This window comes from Martes martes (genome assembly GCF_963455335.1).
Source record: "Martes martes genome assembly, chromosome: 18".
In the NCBI taxonomy this organism is placed as follows: Eukaryota; Metazoa; Chordata; class Mammalia; order Carnivora; family Mustelidae; genus Martes; species Martes martes.
Window position 1 is genome coordinate 10,341,954 of NC_137906.1, and position 25,076 is coordinate 10,367,029.

Sequence of the window (25,076 nt, forward strand, 5' to 3'; positions counted from 1 at the left end):
TACAAATTGATACATACTGCAAGTTGATAGCTAGTAGCATAGATAGATAATACAGATTGAAGGAAAACCCAAACACTGTTCACATTTGGCTGATAAGCATTTTTGTGTTTTATGAATTTGAAGCTTGAGTACTTCTGCTGTAACTTAATACTTCAAGCAAAACATCTCTGTTGTCTTATTTTCCTTTACTTGGCTTATGCTCCCCATTCAAGATGGGTATGAAATATAGGACTCTTCTGACCATCTGCTAGCCCATAAGCAGCTGCTTTATTTCCAGATTTACTAATATTTTCCCTAAAGGCAGGGGGTATAATCAAATACTGATGATGTTAGTCCAGGAACAGCAGCTTCCAACAACACAAGGAAGTCTTGAAGAAGTAAGATTTTCTACAAGTGATGTCTATCTAGAAGTGTTCTCAAACATTTAATCCTTATTAACAGATAATCTTGTCACATGAAACTTAGAGTGTGTCCTGATTAGTTTAAGCATTTGATACTGCTGGATTAATTTGTATGAGATTGTACAGAATAAAATAATATGGGAAATTTCAAGGAGAAATGTTACCTGAGGCGCATTAAAACTCCATCTTAGAGATTCTTAAATCACTTTTAAAAGCTTATTCCAGTGTAAATATTACCCGCATTTTTCAGATGAGAAAAATAAAGCACTGAAGTAGCAAATAATTTGTTCTTGGTCATGTAGAGAATTGGAAAAAGGAATGTAAAGAAACCAGTTCTCAGAAATTTAAAGTCAGCTCAGTTTAACTATCTGGCTAGTCATAATTGTATTAACTTATACTTCATAGTCTATAGTTCCCTACTGGTAAAGGTAATAATTTTTCAAAAATGAAAGAAAAATATGAATGGTGAGGAAGTTAAAGCCGTCATGAGATCACATAATTATGTTTAAAATTATTATGTGTTGGTCTACAGGAAGCAGAGGAAAAAAGCACTAGATAAACGGACGAACTAGAAATCTAGTGGAAAGTGCCTTCTAGGTTAATGGTCTATTCCTCAACATTTTATTTGGAACAACTAATCGTTAGTTCTCCAGTCCCGCTGATTGAACCTAGAACCAACTCTTCTTCATAGGAGACTCAGCACAAGTAGAACAGTGATGTCGCCAGGTGTTTTAGTTTAGACTACCCATATTGCTCTCTGAACGGAAATGAAACCCATTCTGGTTGAAACTGGTTTGGCAAATTACCCTCCTTGCCAGGCAGTAACAGGTAAAATACATATGAAGCTTTTGCTTTGATTATAACAAAATAGTGTTTCTTGGACCATTAGTACCTTTTATGATTTATTTTGTTTTTGTACTTTGTATCTTAAATCTTTTATTCTTAGTGCCAAATCTACATTAAAATGGATTTGTTCATTATTACTGGTGATTTTCTTAAAATCCTAGGCTATAAAAAAAAATTGAGGTCTTAATAAGCCTTAACAGAGCATATGACCTTTGACCCAACAGCTGCCCCCTTTAAAAAAAAAAAAAAGGAACCCATTCAGTTCACACAGATAACCACTGCTCCTTATAAAACTTTACAGATCGTGGAATTCAAAAGCAGACTGCTTTTTTGTTCTTGGATTTAAAAATACATGTACTTGAGCTAAAATAACTAGATTAATGGCCAAGAGCCAGGGTAGAGATGGATTTTCCACTCTTCAAAGGGGCCAGAGTTTCCAGGGGAAAAAAAATTCTGTAGCTAAAGCTAAATAATAAGGAATTGAAATATATGTTGAACTTTCAAGCTTAAAAACTCTTGTATTTTTCTCTGAAGCTTATTGTAGTCCCAGGTTTTAGTAGTTAACTTTTTTTTTTCTCCAGTAGCATCATTGGGATAGTGGTTTATGCTTGGTGTTAACTTTGGAAGTTCTCATTAATTCATTGTTTTTCATATTTTAAGATAGGACTTGCATGTAAGCATTTCAAGAATTATATCAAGAAACCAAATTATATTTTCCCCTTATTTGGGTACGCTGAACTAAGAATAATCTTAACACAGATCTAGGGTTCTTTTTATGACTGCTTATATGCTAGTAAGGGGTTAGCTCTGTATCTGTTTCCTTATATTCTTATCCACTTATCCACTGAGACTCAGCATCATTAGTATAAGAATTTAAATTTTTTTTTAAGTTTTATCTTTTAATTAAAACTTCCGTTCTCAACATCCAGACTTGGTCTCATAAGATTATTTTAAGAATTTTTAAAAAGAGATATTTGAAAAGTAGTTTTATCTTTTTATTAAAAAGTAATTATTTTCTAATGAAGTTATTAGATTTTAAAAATTACCAAAACTCATACATTGCTGATGGGAATGTAAAATGGCACAAGCACTCAGGGAAATAGTTTGGCACTTTCTTAGAAAGTTGAACATACAGCTATCATGTGACACAACAGTTGAACTCCTAGATATTTATCCTGGAGATATGAACACTTATGTTCACAAAAAAGCCCGTATGTGATTGTCCATGTCGGGTTTATTTGCAACTGCAAAAGACTGTAAACAACTGAAATATTCAGTGGGCAAATGTATAAATTGTGATACATTCATGCTATGGAGTACTACCAGCCAAAAAAGGGGATAAACTATTGATAACACCCAGCAACTTGGATGGCTCTTATGGACGTTGTGCTGAGTGAAAAAAGCCAGTCTCAAAGGTCTCATTCTGTATGATTCCATTTATATAACATTCTCACAATGACAAAATTACAATGATTGAGATCAGTGGTTGCCAGGACTGTTGAGGAGGGTGTGGCTATGGAGGGGTAACATGAGGGAGGTCATTGTGTTAATGGAATATTTCTATAACTGTGATGATGCTTAAATCTGTATATGTGGTAAGATTTCATGGGAACAATGCACCCCCTCCCCCAAATGAGTGATACAAAAACCAGTAAATACAATAAAGTCTGGTGTTTAGCTAGTAAGTGTTGTACCATTGTCAATATCCTGGTTTTGATACTGTACTATGTTATATAAGTTACATTTAGGGGAAGCCTACCTGAGATGTGAATGGGGCTCAAGACAAGGGGCTCTAAAAACACGGGATGAATGGACTGCCAGTTGAGCAAAGCAGATTGACCATTTTTTCCCCTTTTTCTTCTAAGAATACATTGAATTGACAGCAACGGATCTTGAAAAGGAGGGGGGGGTACCATAAACCCATGGTGTTAAGGTTTGAAGAAGACTTAGCAGTTGATAAAAGACCTAAGAAGATTTGGGGTGATAGAAAATGGACAGAGGAGTGGTGACTGCCTTAAGAAAACCTAAAGAATCTGCAGTGGGAGAACTGATGAAGGCTGAGCCATTCATTCCCAGAGGCTGAGGAGCAGTCCGCAGAAGGTGGGGATGGAGGGACACCCAGGGCTAGAGTAGGAGTTACACAGTTTGGTTAAACTGCTAGTTTTCCTTTCCTACCCCAACCACCAGTACTACCAGCAGCTCCCTCTGCCTGGCAGACTGGAGATTTAAACTTAGGATATGTTGAATCAGAGTTCTCCATGTGGAAACACCAGTAGGAGGAAATAAACCCTGGAGTTGGAGTAGAGAGGAGGGGAGTTCAGTAAAATTCAGTCCAGTAAACTGTGGAATTCCCAATCCACTCCCCTTCATGAAGGGGAAAGCTGACCCGGTGATTGCCTCTTCCCCTACCCTTAACAGAAAATGAGAAACTTCTCTGAAGAGACTCAGTGGACCCTGGTTACTGTCACAGGGCCAGTTTCTCTATAGCTGACTTGTCCAGTCACTCCAAATGAACCTGCTAGTCAACAACCACCCTTTGTTTACACCCACACCCACAAGCTTCAAGCCACCATTCTAGGGCTTTACTCTTAAATACGAACTGGCGATCAGGTATCACCAGATGTTTGAAAGCCTCCAACATAAAAGACAGATGGATACCAAACTGAAAAAAAATAATCAGGAGATAATATGGGAAACTGGAAGATATTACTTTCAGTTTATTCAAATTAGAAACAATATTCACAAAACAAGAACAGGATGCTTTTAAAAAGGAATAACCAGGGGTGCCTGGTTGACTTGGTTGGTTAAGCATCCAACTCTGGGTTTCAGCTCAGGTCATGATCTTATGGGTCGTGGAATTGAGCCCTGCACTGGGCTCCGCACTCAGCGGGAGAGTCTTGGAAGTTTCTTTCCTTCTGACCCTCCCCCTGCTCTCACGCTCACTCACTTGTGCTCTCTCTCTCAAATAAATCCTGAAGAGAAATGGGGGTGGGGTATGGGAGAACAACTAAAAACTCTGAAAGAGCCCTAGTGGGGACTCTGCTCAAGATTCTGTTTCTCCTCCCTCTTCCCCTCCCTGCTCTTGCACACACTCCCTGCCTCACTCCCTCCCTGTCTCCAGAATAAATAAATCTTAAAAAATGAAATAATAAGAGTTGGAATGTGAAGTTACCTGTCAGAAATGGGGAAATAAAAGTGGAAAATTGGAGAAAAAAGGTAAAATGATTAGAGAAGAAATCAGGATATGTAAAATATTCATCAGAATTCCAGAAATTAGGGAGAGAGAAGAAACAAATAGGAACATTTTTCAGACCTAAAGAATGTAATTTTTTTAATATGGAAGGGGTGAATCAAGTGCCCAATTAAATAAATGAAAAAAGTCCCACACCGAGACAGACCATTATATAGTATACAGGGCTTCCAAAAATAAGCATCCCCTTACAAAGTCCTATACAAAGGAAGAAGAAGTGATGGCTGACTTCTCAATAGCAGAACTGGATATTAAAAATAGTGGGGCAATATCTTCAAAATTCTAAAAGAGAATCACTTGAGCTCTGTAATACTCTACTCAGCAAAATATCAATCAAATGTCAAGGTAAAGGTAATTTCAGACACATGGGGACTCAAATTTATCTCTTATGCATCATTTCTTAGGTTGCTCTTGGAGAATGATCTCCAGCAAACAGGAATAAATGAAGAAAGAGGAAGGTGTGGAGTCCAGCTAATGAGAGCTCTAACACAGGGGATCGGAAAGGGACATGTAAGGGTAACAGCGTGGCAGGGACGGTCAGGCCAGACTGAGCAAGAGGACAGAGAGTCCTTGGATGAAGTTCTGGGAGGAAATGGAATGGAAGCTTAGCTGACAACTTTGTACGTTGAGAAATACTGATAGACTTCTGCTAGATGTGATAGAGCATGTGGAAAAATTTAAGGTGGATTCATGGAAAACTAAGCTAGGAGGAGGGGGATGAAATGATTGTTAATCCCAGGAGAAACAAAAGACTGTACCAAGAAAGGAAACCTAATCCTTAGTACATTCCTTTCATTGTATGACCGATATTTACAAAGTCGTAATAACCCTGACTATCGACTTACCAGGAAATTGCTGTTTAATTATGTAGGAAGGATTGAAGTAGGGGAAGAGGGATGGTGTGGAGAGCTGAGCCCTCATCTACTGTAGTAGAAAGCCAGTGTTTATCATCCAAAACTTGAAAAATCAAGAATATTATCCCAAACTTTGGAAATAAATATAAGAATAGCAGGTTAGTTGAAAGTGCTCTTGGGAGTAAGTTCAGGTTTGAGGGAAGGTTGAGCCTGGGGTTGTTTTTCATGATAAGCCTTTATCACTGTTTGATAAAATAAGTTGTTATGTTCTCTCTGTACTGATTTATAAAGGAGAACCTTTTTATCCAGCAGACCATGTATATCAAGTATCTGCCTCTTTGAATGTTGGGTATTTTTCATTCTTTTTATTGCTTGGTCCTCTACAAACAGGGTTCACATTTTGAGGGGGTGAGTAAGGAGACTTGAGTGGTCTGCCTGGAATGATTAATACTGTGAAGCTCATTATTCGTAGGTGTAATGTATTTGTAGATACATTCATTCGCCATGTGTTCTGAGTCAAGAAGTCAGAGCCCATAAGAATGATCTATTGTCTCTACTTTGATTTAGGATATTTTAAGTTTAGAACAACTGTCTAAATAATTGCCTGTCTCAATACTTACCATAGTATTTGTCTCTATGTTTATGACTTTCTAGTGCTACAGGAATGACACTTTTAGAAATGAAAACCATAACATTTTCACAGCCAAGACATCATGAAATCCAGGATAGGGAAACCGTGCCTTCCCATCTACTGTGTGCATAGGACCTACCACTTGGTGGTTGCTACATGAGTGCTTAATGAATGAACAAGATCTCTTAGAAATTTCTGTTCAATTGATAACCAAGACATTGCTCATATAGTTAAGTTCCGATCATGTGCACCTGTTTTTAACACTAGCCTGACAACCATTAACCTACTTAAAACCCAAAGGAAGCATCAGCTTCTGGGCCCATAGTCCCTGTGGGGTATGCTTGTAGGTGTATGCATGTCTGCTACTTGCTCCATTTACAGTAGGTTCTAGGCTGCCCTTGGGCAATGGAAAACTGCCAGGATTACACATGCCTTGCTGGTGCAAGAGCCCTGTTCCATCCTTAAGGAAATATATGCTCTTTATAATTTTAGAATAAACGTTCATGGCTTTGTAGACTGTACTATCAAGCATACATAGGTATCCCAGGCTATGTAGTGACAAAATCTAAAGATTATTTGATCTACTGTTTGCTTACTTTATTAATTTGTTTGTTTTATTTGTCAGAATGTTATGGAACAGTTCAATCCTGGGCTACGAAATTTAATAAACCTAGGAAAAAATTATGAAAAAGCTGTTAATGGTAAGTCTCTTTTTTGAATTTATAAATATAGTGCACATATAAAAACCGTTCAGTCGATATTTTACTTAATTATTTTGAAGTGCTTAATAGCGAATTTTTAAAATATCTTTAAGTTGGTAGAAATTATTTAATTCTATGGAAGTTTGCAATGATAGGATATTGTATATATAAATACATGATAGTGTATTTGAAATGAATAAATGGAAGACTTTTTTAGTGTATTTGAAATTACAAAATAATAAGTAATAAGTAAATAAATTTAATAAATTAATGATTTAATAAATTAAATGATATTTAATTTAATAAATAATAAATTGGTGTATTTGAAATGAATAAATGGAAGACCATGGAACAGTCTTTTGACTGTTGTGATACATTTAATGATCAAATCATAGTTATTGACATGACTCAGTATTTTATATCATTACTGTCAATATGTTTTCCACTTTGCAAAACAAATTCTTTGTGAACTAATAACATATGAAATGTGTACTTAAAATATTTATTAGTATTTTGTAGCAGAGGAATTGTTCTCTTTATAAAGAATTTCTTGCCTTTGGGTGTATAACTTTTGATAGTGATATCAGCTCATTTTTATCCTGAATGGAAAAACATCTAAATTAAAGGTTGAACTTAGATTCTCATTTCAAAATGAGTGCTTCCTGTAAAATGAATTCAGGCATTTGCTATTGTCTCTCTTTGTGAACCAGACTTATTTGCTAGTTTCAGGAGGCTTCATTTGAGAAAGCTGACCTTTATCTACACATGCATTTCCCTACTAGAAGGTGAATGTTATCAATGATCACCTTAAAAACTTGAGATGCTAATAATCACCAAATTCTAACACAGTCAAAACAATTCTCCTTATGTAACAAGCATCACCCCCAAAATATTCAGACTCCAGTTTCACCCTCTACCCTGGTTCACTAAGACCACCAAGTAACGTGAGTAAATTTAGTTTCCAACAGTTTTAGATTTGAAGACTTCGGATCAGGTTTTGTGTCTTTTATGTATAGCTTGTTTCTCCTGTTCACCATGGCCCACTTTGGGCTCCTCCCTCTTGAGATTTTGAGAATAAACCCCTGACCTTACACACCCTGAGCATAAGCATGCCCCAGGAAAAGGGGGTATGGTAGCTAGACTTCGGATGACAGGTGTCCAGTTGTCATAGTCATAGAAAAGTAAAGTGCTTATTTACTATCTTCTGCAGTATCAGTGCTTTCTGTAGGTAACCCCTTACCCCTTCAAAGAGCAGGACGGAGACTTGTTTTAGAATTCTTACACAGCTGACTCTCCCTTGATGACTGCTTAGTCACAAGGCCACAAAGTCATTGCCTTAGATGCCCGTGTGAAGGAAATCACCATGACCTGCAGTGTTTTTTTGTTTTTGTTTTCCTCCCCTTTCTAGCACTTGCTACCTCTCTGAGGCAGTTTTATAAGGTGACTCAAGGACCTGCCAGCAGCTTAGTCTCTTGCTAACAAGGCTTTCCCCCAAAGGGACTATTCTGCACTTTTGAAGTATTTCCAGTTTTTTTTTTTTTTTGCAGGCCATCTGTTTTTTACTGAAGCCATTGAGAAATCAAGATGAATTTGTAAAGTCCTTGGTAAGAATTTGTAGCATAGTTTAGGATGCCAGATGTGCAGTCAGCACTTAGGTCATAAATCAAGACAACACGCAGAGCTAACAAAGAGCATGGAATGAGCAGTGTTACAGGAATTTGAATAGTGAAGGTCGGTGGGAAACAGAGCAGGCAGTGGGCCTTGTAGGAGCTGTGCTAGCTGACAAATGTTAGGTTTCAGGCAGAAAAGACCTCATCCAAGCCTAGATCTGAGGTCCACACTGGCATGGGTGGGAAGCTGTTGGGAAATAGTAAACTGCAAGTGGAGTAGGGTCAGGTTCTTAATGCATTTGAATGCAGCGTCGGTTACCTGTTGTCAAATTATCAAGGGTCCCTAACTTGGTGGCCTAAGACAACAATAGTTTATTATTTCTCAAGGTCCTGTAAAGGCAGTGCAGTTCTCTAGCCCCCAGGGGTTCCATCCTACAGCTGTGGTCAGCCAGGGATGCTGGGCTCCTTCCCTCCCTCTTGGGGGCATAGCAGGCTGTTGCAAGAACGCAAACACCTGAGGGAGTTATGCTTGCTGGCATCCCATTGGCAAGTCAGATGACCAAGCCACCCATTGATATATAGGCGACTACAAAGGTTGGGAATTCTGGGAGGTGTGGTTTATTGAAGGCCATTACGTACAAATCTATCATGAACTCTGTGGCGTATGGGCTTACACTATGGGCGGTGGAGGCTATTACAAGTTTTGGTCAGAATTGTAACCTAATGAAATCATATCTTAAGAAAAAATTATCTGGCAGAAGTGTATAGATTAGATGGGTGAATTAGTTGGTCAGCCACTAAAATAGAACAAATATGCTTTGTTTCCTTAAGACAATAAATGATAGAAACTCTTAATGTATTCACAAAGTGGGGATGGCAAAATTATGAGAATATTATGTGATTCTTTATTAAGTTCTGGATAAATTATATAGTTTTTAAACTTAACTCCACTTTATGGTAAAAGCAAGAGTATTTTGCCATTCTGAGGTTGGTTTTAAACATAAGTCATCAGTTAATGACAAATGTCAACGTAATGTGTGAAGGCAAACCAAAAATTTTGTTTATATATTGTGTAAACCTTCATGCTGTTCTCCCACTGATCTGCTTTTCAGCTTTATCAGTATCTTAAAATTTAAAATCTTCACATTAAAATATTGCGCATATTAGCTTGACAGTTTATTGGCTACTAACCTTGTTTTTAGGTGGAGTCTTCTCTTTTTCAGTTCTAGCTGAGATCAAAGAGTCAAAAAGCACTATAACTTAGAACTGAGGAGGTGACCTTTGCTGGAGTTTCATGCACTCCCTCTGATTTGCCACTGACCTTGGGCATGTCCCAGCATATCTCCACTCCACTCTCTTTCATGAAATGGTGATAATACCACTGACCAACGTCTTCATATTCTTGAAGAACTTAACTAATGGCATGGAAGGTCCACATAAATGCTACTTGTTATTGTTCTTTTTTACAATTATACTTTAAGGTTATTCTCAGACTTACGAAATAACTGTATAATAGAGTGTTAGAGTTGTTAAACTTGTACACATATGTAAAAGCCATAACATCTGTAACTTTTTAACTCAACAAGAAATGTTGAAATGGATGAATTTGCCATGAAAATACTACTTTTTTGGCCAGTAGTATCTTCAGCTGGACTTGTACATAATTTGTTCTGTGACCTCCCCCTTTTTATACTTGAAATGCCTTTTTAATTCACCATTTTAAAACAATGCCCATTATAGAATAGGGGGAAAGCAGTTGGTTTGGCCTCTGGTTTTCTTCACAGTAAAAGGAAAGGAATCTTAGAGATTCCTAAGGACTCTTTTAGCTCCAAAATTCTATGTTCTTCAAAGTTCATCTTTGAGTGAAGTAAAACAAATTTTCTTCAAAATCACCCTAAATAGGCTAGGTCTTGTTGAAAAGCCTGGTTGTTGTAAAGTGAAAGAAGGAATTCGTATTAATAACTATTTGTTTGTTCAGTGGTCATGCTATTAAGACATTTTATTTTTATTTTTTTAAGATTTTATTTATTTATTTGACAGATCACAAGTAGGCAGAGAGGCAGGCAGGGGGTAGGGAGCAGGCTCCCCACCGAGCAGAGAGCCCGATGCAGGGCTCCATCCGAGGACCCTGAGATCATGACCTGAGCCGAAGGCAGAGGCTTAACACACTGAGCCACCCAGGCGCCCCATTAAAACATGTTATAGATGACCGTCCTTTGTTTCAGAAAAGATAGCTACCTTGCCCAAGGAAGTCATGTCATTAGAAGTGAAGGTGGAATTCAAACTCAGGTTTCTCTTGCCCCCAGTTCCTCTCCCCAAAGAAAAAGAAAGGAAAAGAAAAATCAAAAACAGATTTTTGTACCTTATAATATAGTCATCAGAATCAATTTGAAAGGAGAGCTACTATTTTAAGATGATTAGTTTCTACAGCAATGAAAGTTTCCCTTGCCTCTGCCAGAAAGTTGGTGGGGGCAGGATAGAACCTTCAATAATTTTGCAGGTCATTCCTTTGTGTTTTTAGAATGATAATGTATTTCAAATCTCATAGGTTTTTTTCCCTGACAACAAACATATTATTGGTTGTGGCTCAGAATACCTTTTTCTTTCTTTCTTTTTTTTTAAAGATTTTATTTATTTGACACAGAGCAAGCGAGAGAGAGAGAGAGAGAGAGAGAGAGAGGGAGAACAAGCACAAGCAGGGGGAACGACAGGCAGGGGAGAGAAGCAGGCTCCCCACTGAGCAAGGACTCTGATATGGGGCTCACTCCCAGAGGCTTAAAACTGAGCCACCCAGGCACCCCTCAGAATACCTTTTTCAGGGGCGCCTGGGTGGCTTAGTGGGTTAAAGCCTCTGCCTTCGGCTCAGATCATGATCCCAGGGTCTTGGGATCGAGCCCCACATCGGGCTCTCTGCTCAGCGGGGAGCCTGCTTCCTCCTCTCTCTCCCTCTCTCTGCCTACCTCTCTGCCTACTTGTGATCTCTGTCTGTCAAAGAAATAAAATCTTTAAAAAAAATAAAAAGAAAAGAAAGACCAGGTTCCTGGGGCACCGCATACAAGTTCTTCTAACTAATAATATTGCAGACCTATAGAGCTGTAGAATAACCGGCTGAGGAAAGATTTCTTGCTGGAGTGGATGTGTTTGCAGCCCTAATTTGATACTGAAAACACATCCACTCTGGAACTGGCATCATGATAAAAGCAGGGCCTTTTCTGGACTTCCAGAGCCTGCTATTGAAGGTTCCCCAGGTCTGGTCTAAGGTGAGGATCCTACAGGTTTTCCACTGAGTGGGGGCCTCTGGAAGTGCAGTGGAGGGATCCCTGTCCTTGGCACAGCTATTAAGCACCAGCCCTGCCTTCTGAAAGCCACCCTTGGCACAGCCCAGACCTTCCTGCAGCTAGAAGGGACTGAGAGGTATTTGGAAGCAAACCTCCATGGCACTTTCTCTTTTCTTTGTCTAAGTGATGATTTTTTGTGTCACTTTCCTTGTCTAGCTATGATCCTTGCGGGAAAAGCCTACTACGATGGAGTGGCCAAGATTGGTGAGATTGCCACCGGGTCCCCCGTGTCGACAGAGCTGGGTGAGCTGACTGTCCATTATATACAAACACAAGTCAAGCTGGTTGCAGGGTCTTTCCTCCTGTGAGCCGTAACGAGAACATATGAAGTGGCCCAAATCCAGAATAGTAAGAAGAGCTAGCCCAGTACTCCAGTGTGTTCACTTCTAGGATGATTGAGTTTGCTGTGGTCTGTCGAAAGTGGAGGCTTAGTTAGAGGGCAGGCCAAGGCCAGTGGCTCGCCTCCCTGCTCCCTAGGAATTGGGCTTCTGCCTCTAAACTTGGGGCCCTAGCCCTTCCCCTTGGATCCCTGGAGCATGAAGCCCAGGGAGCTTTGACCTACATTCTTAAGGAGATGGGCACGGCGGGCCTCCTGACTCTGGCAGGAGTGTTTCCTGTGACTCACCTAGCAGAAAGTCAGACTCCTTTATGTCCTGCTCTTGGCTCTCGCTGCTTCCACAGTTGCTCTTAGTTGTGATTTTTCCGGTTTTGCTGGTATGAATTGATCTCCTGTGCACACACGAAGGGCAGCCACACCCTCAGCACCACCAGCTGCCGAGGGAATCTAGGTTTCTGTTTACAGAGTCCGTTCACTGCGCCCTCTCCTAAGGGTGGAAAAGTCACTGTTTTGCCTTTTCTAATAGCTCCACACATAACCATCATTTTAAAATCTTGAATAAAGAATGAGTATGTTTTATTTTACGAGGGGTAAGATGTCTGGCTTCAAAATGTCTGCCATAATTTGAAATGTTCAGAATAGCAGAGGAAAATATTGGTGGAGTGTGTGTATTTAAAGAAAAGTGTTTCGGGGCGCCTGGGTGGCTCAGTGGGTTAAAGAAAAGTGTTTCTTTGATTAAAAAGCAGAAAGGAAAGCTGGGGTTGGGGGGAGCTTGTGGGGAACATACATTTAGGATTCAAATAATTCACATCATTTCGGTATAAAGTGTCTTAAGTGTTTTCAAGATTGCTTAGAGAACTCTTACCTGACCCATAAAAGTGGAGGAACAAATTCAAGGTGTGATAACAGTGCTGGGGTTGGGGGCTGGGCTGCAGGATGTGAAGTGGAACTGGGCGCTCAGGAACATTCTCTGACAACTTCGGTTCTTGAAGGGTTTGTAAAGAGTCCTGAAACCTAAGCCTGAAGTGATGTCGTGTGATAAATAAGTCCATACTGCTCTATTTAGTAAAATAGAATAGTTGTATGTGGAAATTTTTCAAAGCCCTGACTTGTGTTCTGTTGGGGCCGTCACTTGTGCGTGTTCTGGCAAGGTATGGACTCTAGAAACTCTGTCCTCACCAGAGTCCATTTAATAAAATACACGCTGCTTTGTGTAGACAGAAGCAGATAGTAAAACTTACTGGGATGATGGAGATGATTAGAGGTTTCCAAAAATAGGATTAAATTAAAAAGAAACATCCTATTTGTGTCAGGCACCATGGGAAAATGTATGACCCCTACATTAAACCATATGGTGCTCTGATTCACCATCATTCAGTTTGCCTTTTTAATGTTTTATGGTTCTCGCCACTGTTTAAATAAGATTTCTGTTCCACACCTTACTTTATTCAGCTGTGAATTCATTACGTTGAATCAGCCATTTCCACAGCAACTGTGTTGTTGCAAACACAGGCTGAAAACTTCTTTAGTTTGGACAAGGAAACTATGTCGCAGTGGTGAGATTTCTTTCATGTGGATGTGCGTTCTCTTTGGAGGGAATGGAAATAACTTCTGTGTTTTATTTTTGTTTCAAGTTGCCTTTTTGCTTATAGTCCCCACGTCATATAGTTAGTAATTTTCTGCTCATCTGCAGCAATTTTACAATAAATTGCTGCCCTAGCAAGCTTTGCTTTTGGACGCCCAGTGTTTAACTTGTTTTCACGTGCCTGGTTTTTTATTTTGTTTAAAGTGTAGGCTAAAATACTACCCTATGTCTGTTAAAATTCCATGTATGAAAGACTAATGAAAAATTCATAGATGAAAGAGACCTAAGGTAGACTCTGTTTCTCTCATTTTTCGAGAAGGTTTTATTGTCTAATTGCTGACTTTTGGTGTTGGTATGCATACTTTATTATGAAACATTATAAATCCCATTTGAAAAAACTGAAGGGGCATTTCATATGTGAAGATCATGAATCAATTCAAAATTTTCATTCTTGAAGAGTATTGTCTCTGAAAAACCTTTGTGTGTGTCCGTCCCCTCCGTCCCCAGCAAATCCTAGTTTTAAAATTTCAGTTTAAAAATTTTGCTCAGGAAGGAAGTGAAAGGGATGCTGAAGAATTCTTATCCTTTCTAAAACTGAGATTATAAGAGTAGTTTTCATTTTAATATTGAATTCAAATATTTTTTAATGTTGCTGTAGGACAACCTTTCTGATTCTACATACTTTTTTTTACATGAAATTTCTGTTATTTATTCTGATACTTTTGTACTTTGGGAGGTAGATGAAGAAAATATCCTTTAGGTAAAATATTGACCTAATTCATAGAAATTTGCTGTGAGGATTCTACTTGGAAAACCTGGCCAAATGTATTATGAGTGTTAATTAGAGTGGTAGAACTGAGCATTTCAGTCTCTCTTCTCACATTAGGGGGAAAAAAGATCTAAAAGCTGGAGGAAAACGGTGATTCACCTTTTGCTTATTTTATACTTGTCATTTGGATTGGCATCCACTAAGACAGAGCTGTAGCCATGCCATTTCTGATTCCTGGCTATGGGTGTTTCCATTTAGATATCCCTCTTAACACATCAGCTCACCAAATACTATGTGAATAATTTTAAGATGCTCTTGCCTAAAAGTAACACATACCCAGTTAATAGTGGCTTAGGCATAAAGGATGTTCATTAACACACATAAGAAGGCCAGGAGTAGCAGATTCCTAGTTAGGTAATGATTACTGAGAGCTTAGGTTCCTTCTCTCTTTCTTCTTATCCTCAAGCTCAACTCATGGCACCAAGATGGCTGCCATTGCTAGTCTTAGGCGTCACATCCTCTCTCCTCCCATTGTATCCAAAAGCAGGAAGAGGAATTTCTTCTCAGTTGTGCCCTTTACAAAGAGGAAGCCTTTCCCTGGCAGCCCTTTCACGTATATCCTCTCATGTCTCATGACCCTGCAGCCAGAGAGCTTTCCCTAGCATTGTTAGCCAAGGAATACATCTGAGGGGGAGAGGACATAGCTGCTAGGAGGACAGGTATTAAAGGTCTTGTCTCAGCGATTTTCAATGAAAGGAAAGGCCTTATACAAATGTCCTTGCTTTAGCTGTGCCTCGGACTGCATAGTGCTTCTGGCATTCTGTGTCTCTGTGGGATTGTGTTTTTCTCCCACATGGAGTGTGGTTTCACTAGCATGTATATACCTCAGACATTACAATTGTTGCTTCTCCTGGATACTTGCTTTTTCTGCTGAAAACCATAGCCATCTTTTGCAGTCTGTTCCTATTTGGGAAGTGGAAACACAGAGGAAGAGTTAGGGATTTGGGGGTAGTTTCTGGTTTTCTGCCCTTTTGTTTTTCTTTTCAGCCTTTGGGTGACTTGTAATCATGAACTCTGAGGTGCATTTTCTCTGCCTCTGCTACTTTCCTTTCTTTCCTCCTCTCCTTCCTCTCTGCCCATGTGTCTGTGTGACCTTACAGTCTCATTTTTAAGAAACTGGGAAACCAGAGGGGAAAAGTCACCTGTAATTTTACCACTTTGACACAAGTACTTTGTCACCACTATATTCTTTTCCGGTCTTTTCTTCCCTTGAGGATGCTCATATACAGCATGTCTCACGGCATATGTCGGGTGCTGGCTCTGCCCAGCACAGGGCCCAGCCCCTGATGGGTGTTATTTAATCTCAAACACCCAACAGCCCTGAGTTGGGTGTAGGCACTTTCACTATCTCTCTAGGTGAGACCTGGAAGGGAAGGGTGTGCCTTAGATCACACGGTGGATAATAGGTGGTTCAACTTTAGATTCTGAGTTCCCTGCCTTTGCACTATACCATGCTTGACTGAGGCAAAGGGAAAAAGAGCCAGCCAGCCAAGAAGGGGCTGAAGATGGGAACCCCACGATGGGGACCTTTTCGAGAGGGAGATGAGCAGGAAGCAGTGTCAGTGGCCAAAGACTGCAGAGAGGCTGGCAGCTGTGGTGATGAGAGGTCATTGGTCCCCTCGGAAGGGGTGGTAATTTCACTAAGGTGCTGACCGTAAATGCCAGGTGTCTTGTTACAGGGTTAGGAAGGATGGAAATTACAGAGAAGTTTACATATATATATGTATATATACACGTGTGTGTGTGTAAAATGTGTGTTAGATAATATAGCATATATGGCTTTTATAGGTACTGCTTGACTTTTGCACTTGCACTTCTGTGCTTCATACAGAAACTCAGATCTCATTAAGTGCCTGCCTGCTGTGTGTCATGTACTTCATACATTGCCTCATCTCATCCTCGGGAGCCTCGTGGATGAATTTTTCCTTCATGATTGGCAGGGTGGGCAATAACCCAGTGTTTTCCTTGATGTGACTAATACGCCCTAAGGGTAAACTTGGCAGTCACCTTCTTCCACCTGGTGGGTAACCACATTGGGTCCTGAATCCCTGATGTTGTGCTCTGTAGCAAGCAAGACAGAATAAGGGTTATAGGAGTTGGTGACCCCTAGAGAGTACGGTAGGTGACATCGGTGTCAATATGGGTCATAGAGTGCCTCCCTCCCCAGCTGAAGCACAGGAAAGATCCTAGAACCTAGGACAAGGAGGCTAGGCTAAATTTTATTTTCCCTTGAGATGCTGGCGGATAGCAGGATGCCCAGCACCTAAGAGAGATGCTCGGGTGCTGCTGTCAACTTGTGTGACTTTGGGCAACATTTCATGTCTGTGAGCCAGTTGGCATGCCCACGGGGGATGATGGTAACCCCTTCTGAACTGTGTGAAGATGAAATGAGATAATGTGCCTTGTGGACTCTAAAGTTTCGAAGACCAGAAAGATGACTCTCTGTTGCCACTCCTTATGCACAAATATTTGAGAACTCAAAAACTGTACAGTTTTTTTCACTCACATTATTCTCTTCTGTAGAGTTAGAGTAGGTGATGTAAGTGTGTAAGCACATACATTTTCCTTGATTATTCCTAATTATTCATGAACCAGTTTTTCAGTTCACTCCATTGTATCTTTGTTTTCAATTTCATGAATCTGTACTCTTACCTTTATTTTCTTCTTTCTACTATCTTTGGGTTTATTCTATTGGTATTTTTCTGAATTCTGAAATTCATTAATTTTACGTATAGACCTTGTTTTGTTTTTTATTTTTATTATTTTTTTCTTTTAAGATTTTATTTATCTGAGAGAGATCAGAGAGGGAGAGGGAGAAATAGACTCGCCACTGAGCGTACAGCCCGGTGCAGGGCTCAATCCCAGGACTCTGAGATCATGATTTGAGCTCAAGGCAAACACTTAACTGACTGAGCCACCCAGGCACCCTGCAGACCTCCTTTTAGATGGCAGTGCAGGACCATAAAAATGACCATGCAAGTTAAAAACCATCAAAAGCCTTCTTAATAATCAGTGGGGAAAATTTAGAATTGTCCCATGACCTTTAAAAATGTTTGTCAAAAACACTAAAAATTCTTATTCTCAGTTATAAGTGTATAGGGAAATGAAAAAAATAGTAAAATTAGTATTTATTTGGTACACAGTAGTTTAAAGCATTAGAAACACTGGTAATTAAAGCATCTTTATTTGTAAAACACTTGAGTGGTTTCAACAACACTTGTCTCCTCCTTTAACTCAAGATATGGAATGGGCCTCTTCTGTATGCTTTTGCAGATTGTCTTGCTCTTCCCTAAACTTGCATCAGTTTCCAACATTTTATCCTTTGTGATTTCAATGGGATGAGATATCTTCGAGAAGTCTTTTAATGTGAAGTTTCCTTTGATAGCACTTCCTCTGAAACATCTTCATTTCTCACAGCTACTTTGCTCATTGTGTTAAGTTTGGGCTTCACTCAGTTCTTGTGGCTGCACATCCAGAGTCTCCCAAATGACCACAGTGTCAGCACTCCCACAGGCAGCTACTTCCTTAACTCTGTTTACTTTTTTTTTTTAAGAGATTTTATTTATTTGTCAGAGAGCAAGAGCGCAAGGAGGGGAAACAGCAGGCAGAGGGGGAAGCAGGCTCCCCTCGGAGCAAGGGGTCCCATGCAGGACTCGATCCCATGACTCCGGGATCATGACCTGAGCCCAAGGCAGACCCTTAACCGACTGAGCCACACAGGCACCCCAGCTCTGCTTACTCTTGTTATTACTATCATTCATTTCTTTGCTGTACTTTCTCTTTCAGTGATGCATTTTTAAAACCTGTCACATGGGTTTATCTCTGGGAAATGAGGCAGCACAACCACTGCCCTCCTTTGCTGTTTCCTGTGCCATACATTGTAGCATTAGAAACACTTCTTTTTTGTGAATGGATAATATTGTATAGGTATACAGTGTTCTATTTGTCCATTTATTGGTTGGTGGATACCTGAGTTGTTTCTGTTTTTTAACGAGTAGAAATAATGTTGCTGTGAACATTTGTGTACAGATTTTGCTCGAGTACATGTTTTTCTTAGGTGTACACTTAAGAGTGGAATTCCCAGCTCGTAGAGTAACTCTCAGTTTAACCTTTTCAGGAGGTGCCAAGCTGTTTTTGAAAATGAATGCACAGTTTTACATTCCCATAAGCAGCGTGTGAGGGTTCAATTTCTCTACATCCTTGTTAACACTGTCTTTGATTATAGCCATCCTAGTAAGTATGAAGTAATATCTAATTTGGGTTTTGATTTACATTTCCCTAGTGACTGAGGATGATGAGCATATTTTCACATTCTTACTGGCCATTGTGTATCTTGTTTGGAGAAATGTCTATTCAGATCCTTTGCTTACCCTCCCCAAGATTTTATTTGTCAGAGAGAGAGGGAGCACATGAGCACAAAGTAGCGGGGAGCAGCAGGCAGAGGAAGAAATAGGCTCCCTGCTGAGCAAGGAGCCAAAGGCAGAGGCTTAACCCATTGAGCCACCCCAGCACCCTGCAAGTTAACTTTTAATTTGGGTTTTGTTTTCATGTTTCGATTCCTTTTATTATCTATGCAGTAGTTCCACTGTGTGAAGTTCTTGAGTTGTAAAGTTCTGTTGATGGTATTATTGTGCCTCTTGATTCTGATTCATGAAGGATTCTTTCTCTTTATAACCGTTTTTTTATCATCTTACAGTTCTCTCCTTATGTTGGGGTAACACCTATGGAGGTTGTAAAAGTTTTGTTCCTACTGAAACTCACCAAGAAATGAAAAGGAGAAATGCCAAGCAATGGTGGGACTTCTGTGATTTAAATATATTTAAATAATATCTTAGATATATTTAAATAATATATCTTAGAAAATAAAAATAGCTGATGTAATATGACATCATTTAATGAAATTCTTGTAAAGTATGTAGAATTTTCAAAGCAGTAGAAATGCCTATTTTCTGTTTTATCCATATGAACAAAGGTATCATGCAAGTTTCGCAGGGTGAAGTGACTCAAACATTATGGAAAATATTTTAATGTAAATATCCAAAACTTGTAAGTTATTCTGTCTGAAATCTGAGAAATAATAGCAATTTTTTAAAAAAGAATTTATTTATTTATTTGTCAGAGAGAGGGAGAGAGAAAGAGAGGAGAGTGCACAAGCAGGGGGAGCAGCAGGCAGAGGGAGAAGCAGGCTCCCCGCTGAGCAAGGAGTCTGATGGGCTACTGATCCCAGGACCCCAGGATCATGACCTTAGGGTAAGGCAGATGCTTAACAGATTGAGCCACCCAGGCATCCCGAGAAATAATAGCATTTTTAAATTTTCTGTAAATCTGCCAGATATACATCCTTCCCCCCAAAAAGCCCTATTCTGGTCATTTTCTCTTACAAATGAAAGGCTCTTTACGAATAGTCTGTTCTATTGTAGAGAATACGCAGAAAATATGTCATTTTTTTTTCAACTGCAGTTGAAAGTAAAATAGTAGTGATTCAAAAGAATTATCACATTTTAGTCATTTTTATGTTAAATGCTCTAAATCACTTGATGATTACAGTAAGAATTAGCATATATTTTTTTTTAAGGATTTTATTTATTTATTTGACAGAGAGAGAGATCACAAGTAGGCAGAGAGAGGGGGGGAAGCAGGCTCCCTGCTGAGCAGAAAGCCTGATGCGGGGCTCGATCCCAGGACCCCGAGATCATGACCCGAGCCAAAGGCAGAGGCCCAACCCACTGAGCCACCCAGGCGCCCCAGAATTAGCATATATTTTGAAGTCTCTTTCAAATTCATTGTGCTAAAGTATCACCTTTTTAAAATTTTTTTTAATTTTTAAATTAATTTATTTATTTTAATAAACATATAATGTATTTTTATCTCCAGGGGTACAGGTCTGTGAATCGCCAGGTTTACACATTTCACAGCATTATTAGTTGTGCCTTAACTGCAGGGGCGAGCAAACTCGAGGCAGAGGGCTGGCCAGCGCCTGTTTGTAATTACAACTCTTTGGAAGCTGACCACACCCACTTTCTCACGTGTTGTCTGTGGCTGCTTTGAGGCTACTGTGGCAGAGCTGAGTGGTTGCAGCAGAGAAGTTTGTCCCACAAGCCCCAACTACTTACAACCTGGCCCTTTACAGGCCTTTCTCCAAATAAAAAGCAGTTCCTTACCACCTGCTAAGTGCTTGGGTTTAATTAACATGCATTAACAACCACAGCAGTATGTACGCAAGAGCACAACCATTTTGCCTTGTTGGGAGGAACTAACAACAAAGAGCCAGAAACCAGAGCTCTTAGGATTGGTAGGTAAAATATTTTAATCCACTGTGTTTAGTTGTTAAGTCATAAGTTACATGAGAACTCATTGTCAGGTGTGTGCTTGTAGTGCACACAGAAATCTTTACCCCGTGTACACAGCTCACCTCAGGAACAGTACTCATTTGAGAGGAAACTGAAATGTGTATAAAAGTTCCAGAGTTGTCCCTAAATCAAATAATGTTTATTTTAAAAACTTAGAAAATACTGAAAAAAGTAGAAAGGGAAAACAAAAATGGCCATGGGAAAATCTTTTGGCAAAATATTTAAAAGAAAGTTTGAAATTGTTTTTTCATTTTTAAAGCATGGATAAATAAAGCTCTTTCTCATTTATTTCTCAAGAAACAATGGGAGACTTTCTTTGGGGACTTTACAGATGTACTGTGAGCTTCTTACAGCTCAACATTAAATAAATTTAGACTGTTATTTTGTTCCTGTTTAGTTAGTTATTGCATTATTTTGAATCATTTATTAATTTGTTTGGCCCAGTTTCTTATAATCTTCTGTTTTGTGTCCAGTTTATCTCATCACCAAGAAACCTACAAAAATCTCAGGTTTTCTTTTGTTATTGATACAATGTTTATGGGTCATGCAATTTTTTATTTTTTTAGGTCATGCAACTTTAAGAAATACATTTGTTATAGTTTTGTCAATGTCAAAATCAGTCTTAGGTCTTAAAAATAAGCAGAAAAAAGTATTTGAAATATCTTTAAAGAAATTTTATAAATTTATGACAATATAACAAGTATATTTCTAAGGTCTGGAGAAAGTAAAAGAATTCATACCAGAATCGATGAGAGAGCTAAGTTGAGCCAGAACAGTTTTTTTTTTTTTTAATTTCTATTTTTTAGAGAGAGAGCAGAGGTAGAGGGACAGGGGAGGCAGATTCCCCACTGAGTGGGGGGCCCCGTATGCAGGCCTTGATCCCGCAATCCTGAGATCATGACCTGAGCAGAAACCAAGAGTCAGACACTTAACCAACTGAGCCACCCAGGCACCCCCAGAGCAGTTATTGTTGACCAAAATCCCTCATCTTTTAGTTGCAGGTTAGGCTCACTTTAAAGAGATCAAAATCCTTCCCACAAGAATAGGGAACAATCAATAGAGAATTTATTTTATTTGCTTAACATAGTACCTGCTGTATGCCAGGTGCTGTTCTAAGCATCTTACAAATTACTGACTTCCAAACTCATCATGATAGCCCTCTGCAGTGTGTACTATTATAATTATTTCCATTTTACAGATGAGGACACTGGGGTATGAAATGAGTAACTTGCCAAGGTCACCCAGTAGGTTAATGGCAATCTGCCAGCTATATGATTTAATTTTCTACTTATCAAAAAGGTGTACTTTTTCTGACTTGCTCTATTTTATGGCAGTCAAGATATCCTATCCTGCTCATTATAGTTTGGCAGATAAAAGGTTGTGTTAAATAGTGAAGCATCATGTAGTCTGAAACCGATTCAACACGTCTAAGTCTGCATTTTGTGCTTTCATCAGATATTATCAGGATTTTCTATTTTGTACTTCACAGCATTTATAACATGACTGTTATTTTATTGTTATTTTCAGTTTGGGATTTAGAAAAAGATTATCCTGGAATTGTACCTGTGAAAATTGCTTTTGGACTTTGCCAAGTGACTTTTATCATTTCAGTTTTCAACTGGCAAATGCTTACTCAACACATCTTTCTCCCTTTGGGAGCAAGAAAGATCTTAGCTTTAGTAATGATAGAGAAAGATAGGATTGTGATTTACAAATAATCTATAAAGTATCTGTACACACCTAGCATGTAAGTCCCCCTATCATAGGAATACTGGTTTCTGTATAAATTCCTAAAACTTTAAGAGGAGGTTCTGTATTATAAATTGTACTTCTTTACAAAAACTATTATAAGAAAAACATTATTTTTCTTAGCTTTGAGGTAACTAATTATATGTGCAAATGAAGTACTCTAATTAATAAAAACTAGAGATGTAAAAGCTAAGTTGTCAAATCAAGATTAGTCAGTTTAACATTTAATGCTTCCTCATTGCATGATGAGCACATCCTGAATGTTAATCTGAAACATCATTGCCTGTTTTTCATAACTTTATTATATTATACTTACCCATTCTTGTAAATTTTTGAATTTTGAAATATGTGAAGGGAAATTTTGTTTAAACCCAATTTTCACAATTATTCAGATTGGTCGTCTTCTTGAAAGATGCCGTGTGCACTCTCAACACAAGATGGAGAAGAGTATAGGAGCCCCTATTCTCATGCTCTCAGCCATAGCCCAAGAACAGCTGGTCCGGGGGCCTCAGCAACTGCACAGGCCACAGTGAGGGGCTGTGCCTCAGAAGACCCAGGGGGCTCTCCTTCACCACCACCACCATCATTGTTGATGGGAACTAGTCACTTACTTATGCTGGAAGATGTCTTACTGTGTTCATGCCACTGAGCTAGGCCTGAAGTTATGTGTCAGAAACAAACTCACTAAGTTCTAATATACAAATAGAGGAGGGGAACAGACTTTAGAGCATGCCAAGTAAAAGTGGCTCTGGTCAGATGCACGGGAAACAGCAAAAAGGGTATGGCCCCTGTGACTGGTTGAGGAAGGAGGATAAGTAAATAAAAGGGAGAAGAATATGCCAGAGATAGGTGTAGTTAGAATCATGATGGGATTGGCGCTTGGCTTGACCCTGCCAGATACACATGGCCAAGCCGACTGTGATGCCAGGGTGGAAAGTAACAGCCATGGTGTGGGGTTTTCGGTAGGTTCTTTGTTAGTACAAAGAGGGTTCTGACAGTTTTTGATCTTTAGCTGCTTGGTAATAAATGTATTTTCTTAGGTACTCTTTCCTGTTCCAAATGACTTAACAAAATTATTAAAAGTAAGGATGCCAACAAACACATGCAAAGATAACCAACATCATTCGCTATTAGGGAAATGCATATCATAACCACAGTGACATACCACTTCATGCCCAACAGACTGGCTATAATTTAAAAGACAGTAACAAGTGTTGGCAAAAATTTAGAGAAATTGGAATACTTCCTTATATGCTGCTGGTGGGAATGGAAAATGCAGCATCTGTGGTGGAAAAGAGCCTGCCAGTTCCTCAAATGTTAACATCGAGTTACTGTGTGAGCCAGCAATTCCATTCCTTAGATATCTAAAGAAAAATGAAACATGCCTACACAGAATCTTAGCAGCAGTGTTCGCAATAGGCTAAAGGTGGAAACAACCCAAGTGCCCAGCAGCTGATGAATGGATAAACTAAACGTAGTATATCCTTATAATGGTAAAATATTAGGTAGTCATTGAAAAGAATGAAGTACTGATAACTTGCTACAATATGGGTGAACCCTGAACACATGCTAAGTGAAAAAGCCAGAAAAGGCCACATATCACATAATTTCATTTATATGAAATTTCCTGAGTCAGCAAATCCATGAAAGACAGAAAGCGGATTGGTGGGTGCTGTGGGCTGAGGGAGGGATGCATGAGGAATGACTGCCAACGGGTATAGCATCTCCTCTTCAAGGGGTGAAATGCTTTTGAACAGGATAGTGATAGCATTTGTACAACATTGTGAATGTACTAAATGTTGCCACTAATAAATTTGTGTTATGTGTATTCTGCCATACAGACATACAGAAAACAAAAAATGCAGGGCACCTGTGGGGCTCAGTTGGTTAAACGACTAACTCTTGATTTTGGCTCCGGTCATGAACTCAGGATCATGAGATCGAACCCTACACCAGGCTCCATGCTTCGCACAGTCTGCTTGAGATCTCCCTCTCCCCTCTACCCCTCTGCCTACCCAAGTGCTCGCTCTCATGCACACTCTCGCTCTCTCAAATAAATAAATGAAATCTTAAAAAAAAGAAAAAAGAAAGCTCTTTCTGAGAAGTTGCTGGTATAGGGTATTCTGATTCATACTATAAACAATATAGTAGATTAATTCAAGAGGCCAGTTGCACATGCTTCCTATTCCCCTTGAAAATGCAGGCAACCCAACAGCAGTGTCACAAACATCTAATTATGACCTGTTCTCCTCAACTTTTAAACAGAAATAGGCAAACCTGAATTAGGGCCTCAGTTGGTCAGAATTTTTTTTTTTTTAAGATTTTATTTATTTATTTGACAGAGAGAGATCACAAGTAGGCAGAGAGGCAGGCAGAGAGAGGGAAGCAGGCTCCCCGCTGAGCAGAGAGCCCGATGCAGGACTCGATCCCAGGACCCTGAGATCGTGACCTGAGCCGAAGGCAGCGGCTTAACCCACTGAGCCACCCAGGCGCCCAGAAATTTTTTTTTTTTAAAGATTTTATTTATTTGACAAAGAGAGACACAGCGAGAGAGGGAACACAAGCAAGGGGAGTGGCAGAGGAAGAAGCCCGCTT

The 25,076-nt window shown here is 39.3% G+C and overlaps 1 protein-coding gene across 2 annotated transcripts in view; it reads left to right on the forward strand.

Annotated features, from left to right (window-relative positions):
- BAIAP2L1 (BAR/IMD domain containing adaptor protein 2 like 1) overlaps positions 1 to 25,076 on the forward strand; it is a 91,566-nt gene that overhangs the window by 16,649 nt on the left and 49,841 nt on the right. The window contains exons 2-4 of one of the 2 annotated variants that reach the window (XM_080830128.1): positions 6,608 to 6,683; positions 8,231 to 8,287; positions 11,788 to 11,874. In XM_080830128.1, coding sequence (XP_080686254.1) covers positions 11,790 to 11,874 — 85 coding nt within the window. In that variant the 5' untranslated portion in view covers positions 6,608 to 6,683; positions 8,231 to 8,287; positions 11,788 to 11,789. The remainder of the gene's footprint in view (positions 1 to 6,607; positions 6,684 to 8,230; positions 8,288 to 11,787; positions 11,875 to 25,076) is intronic. The other variant, XM_080830127.1, reaches the window with a different exon arrangement.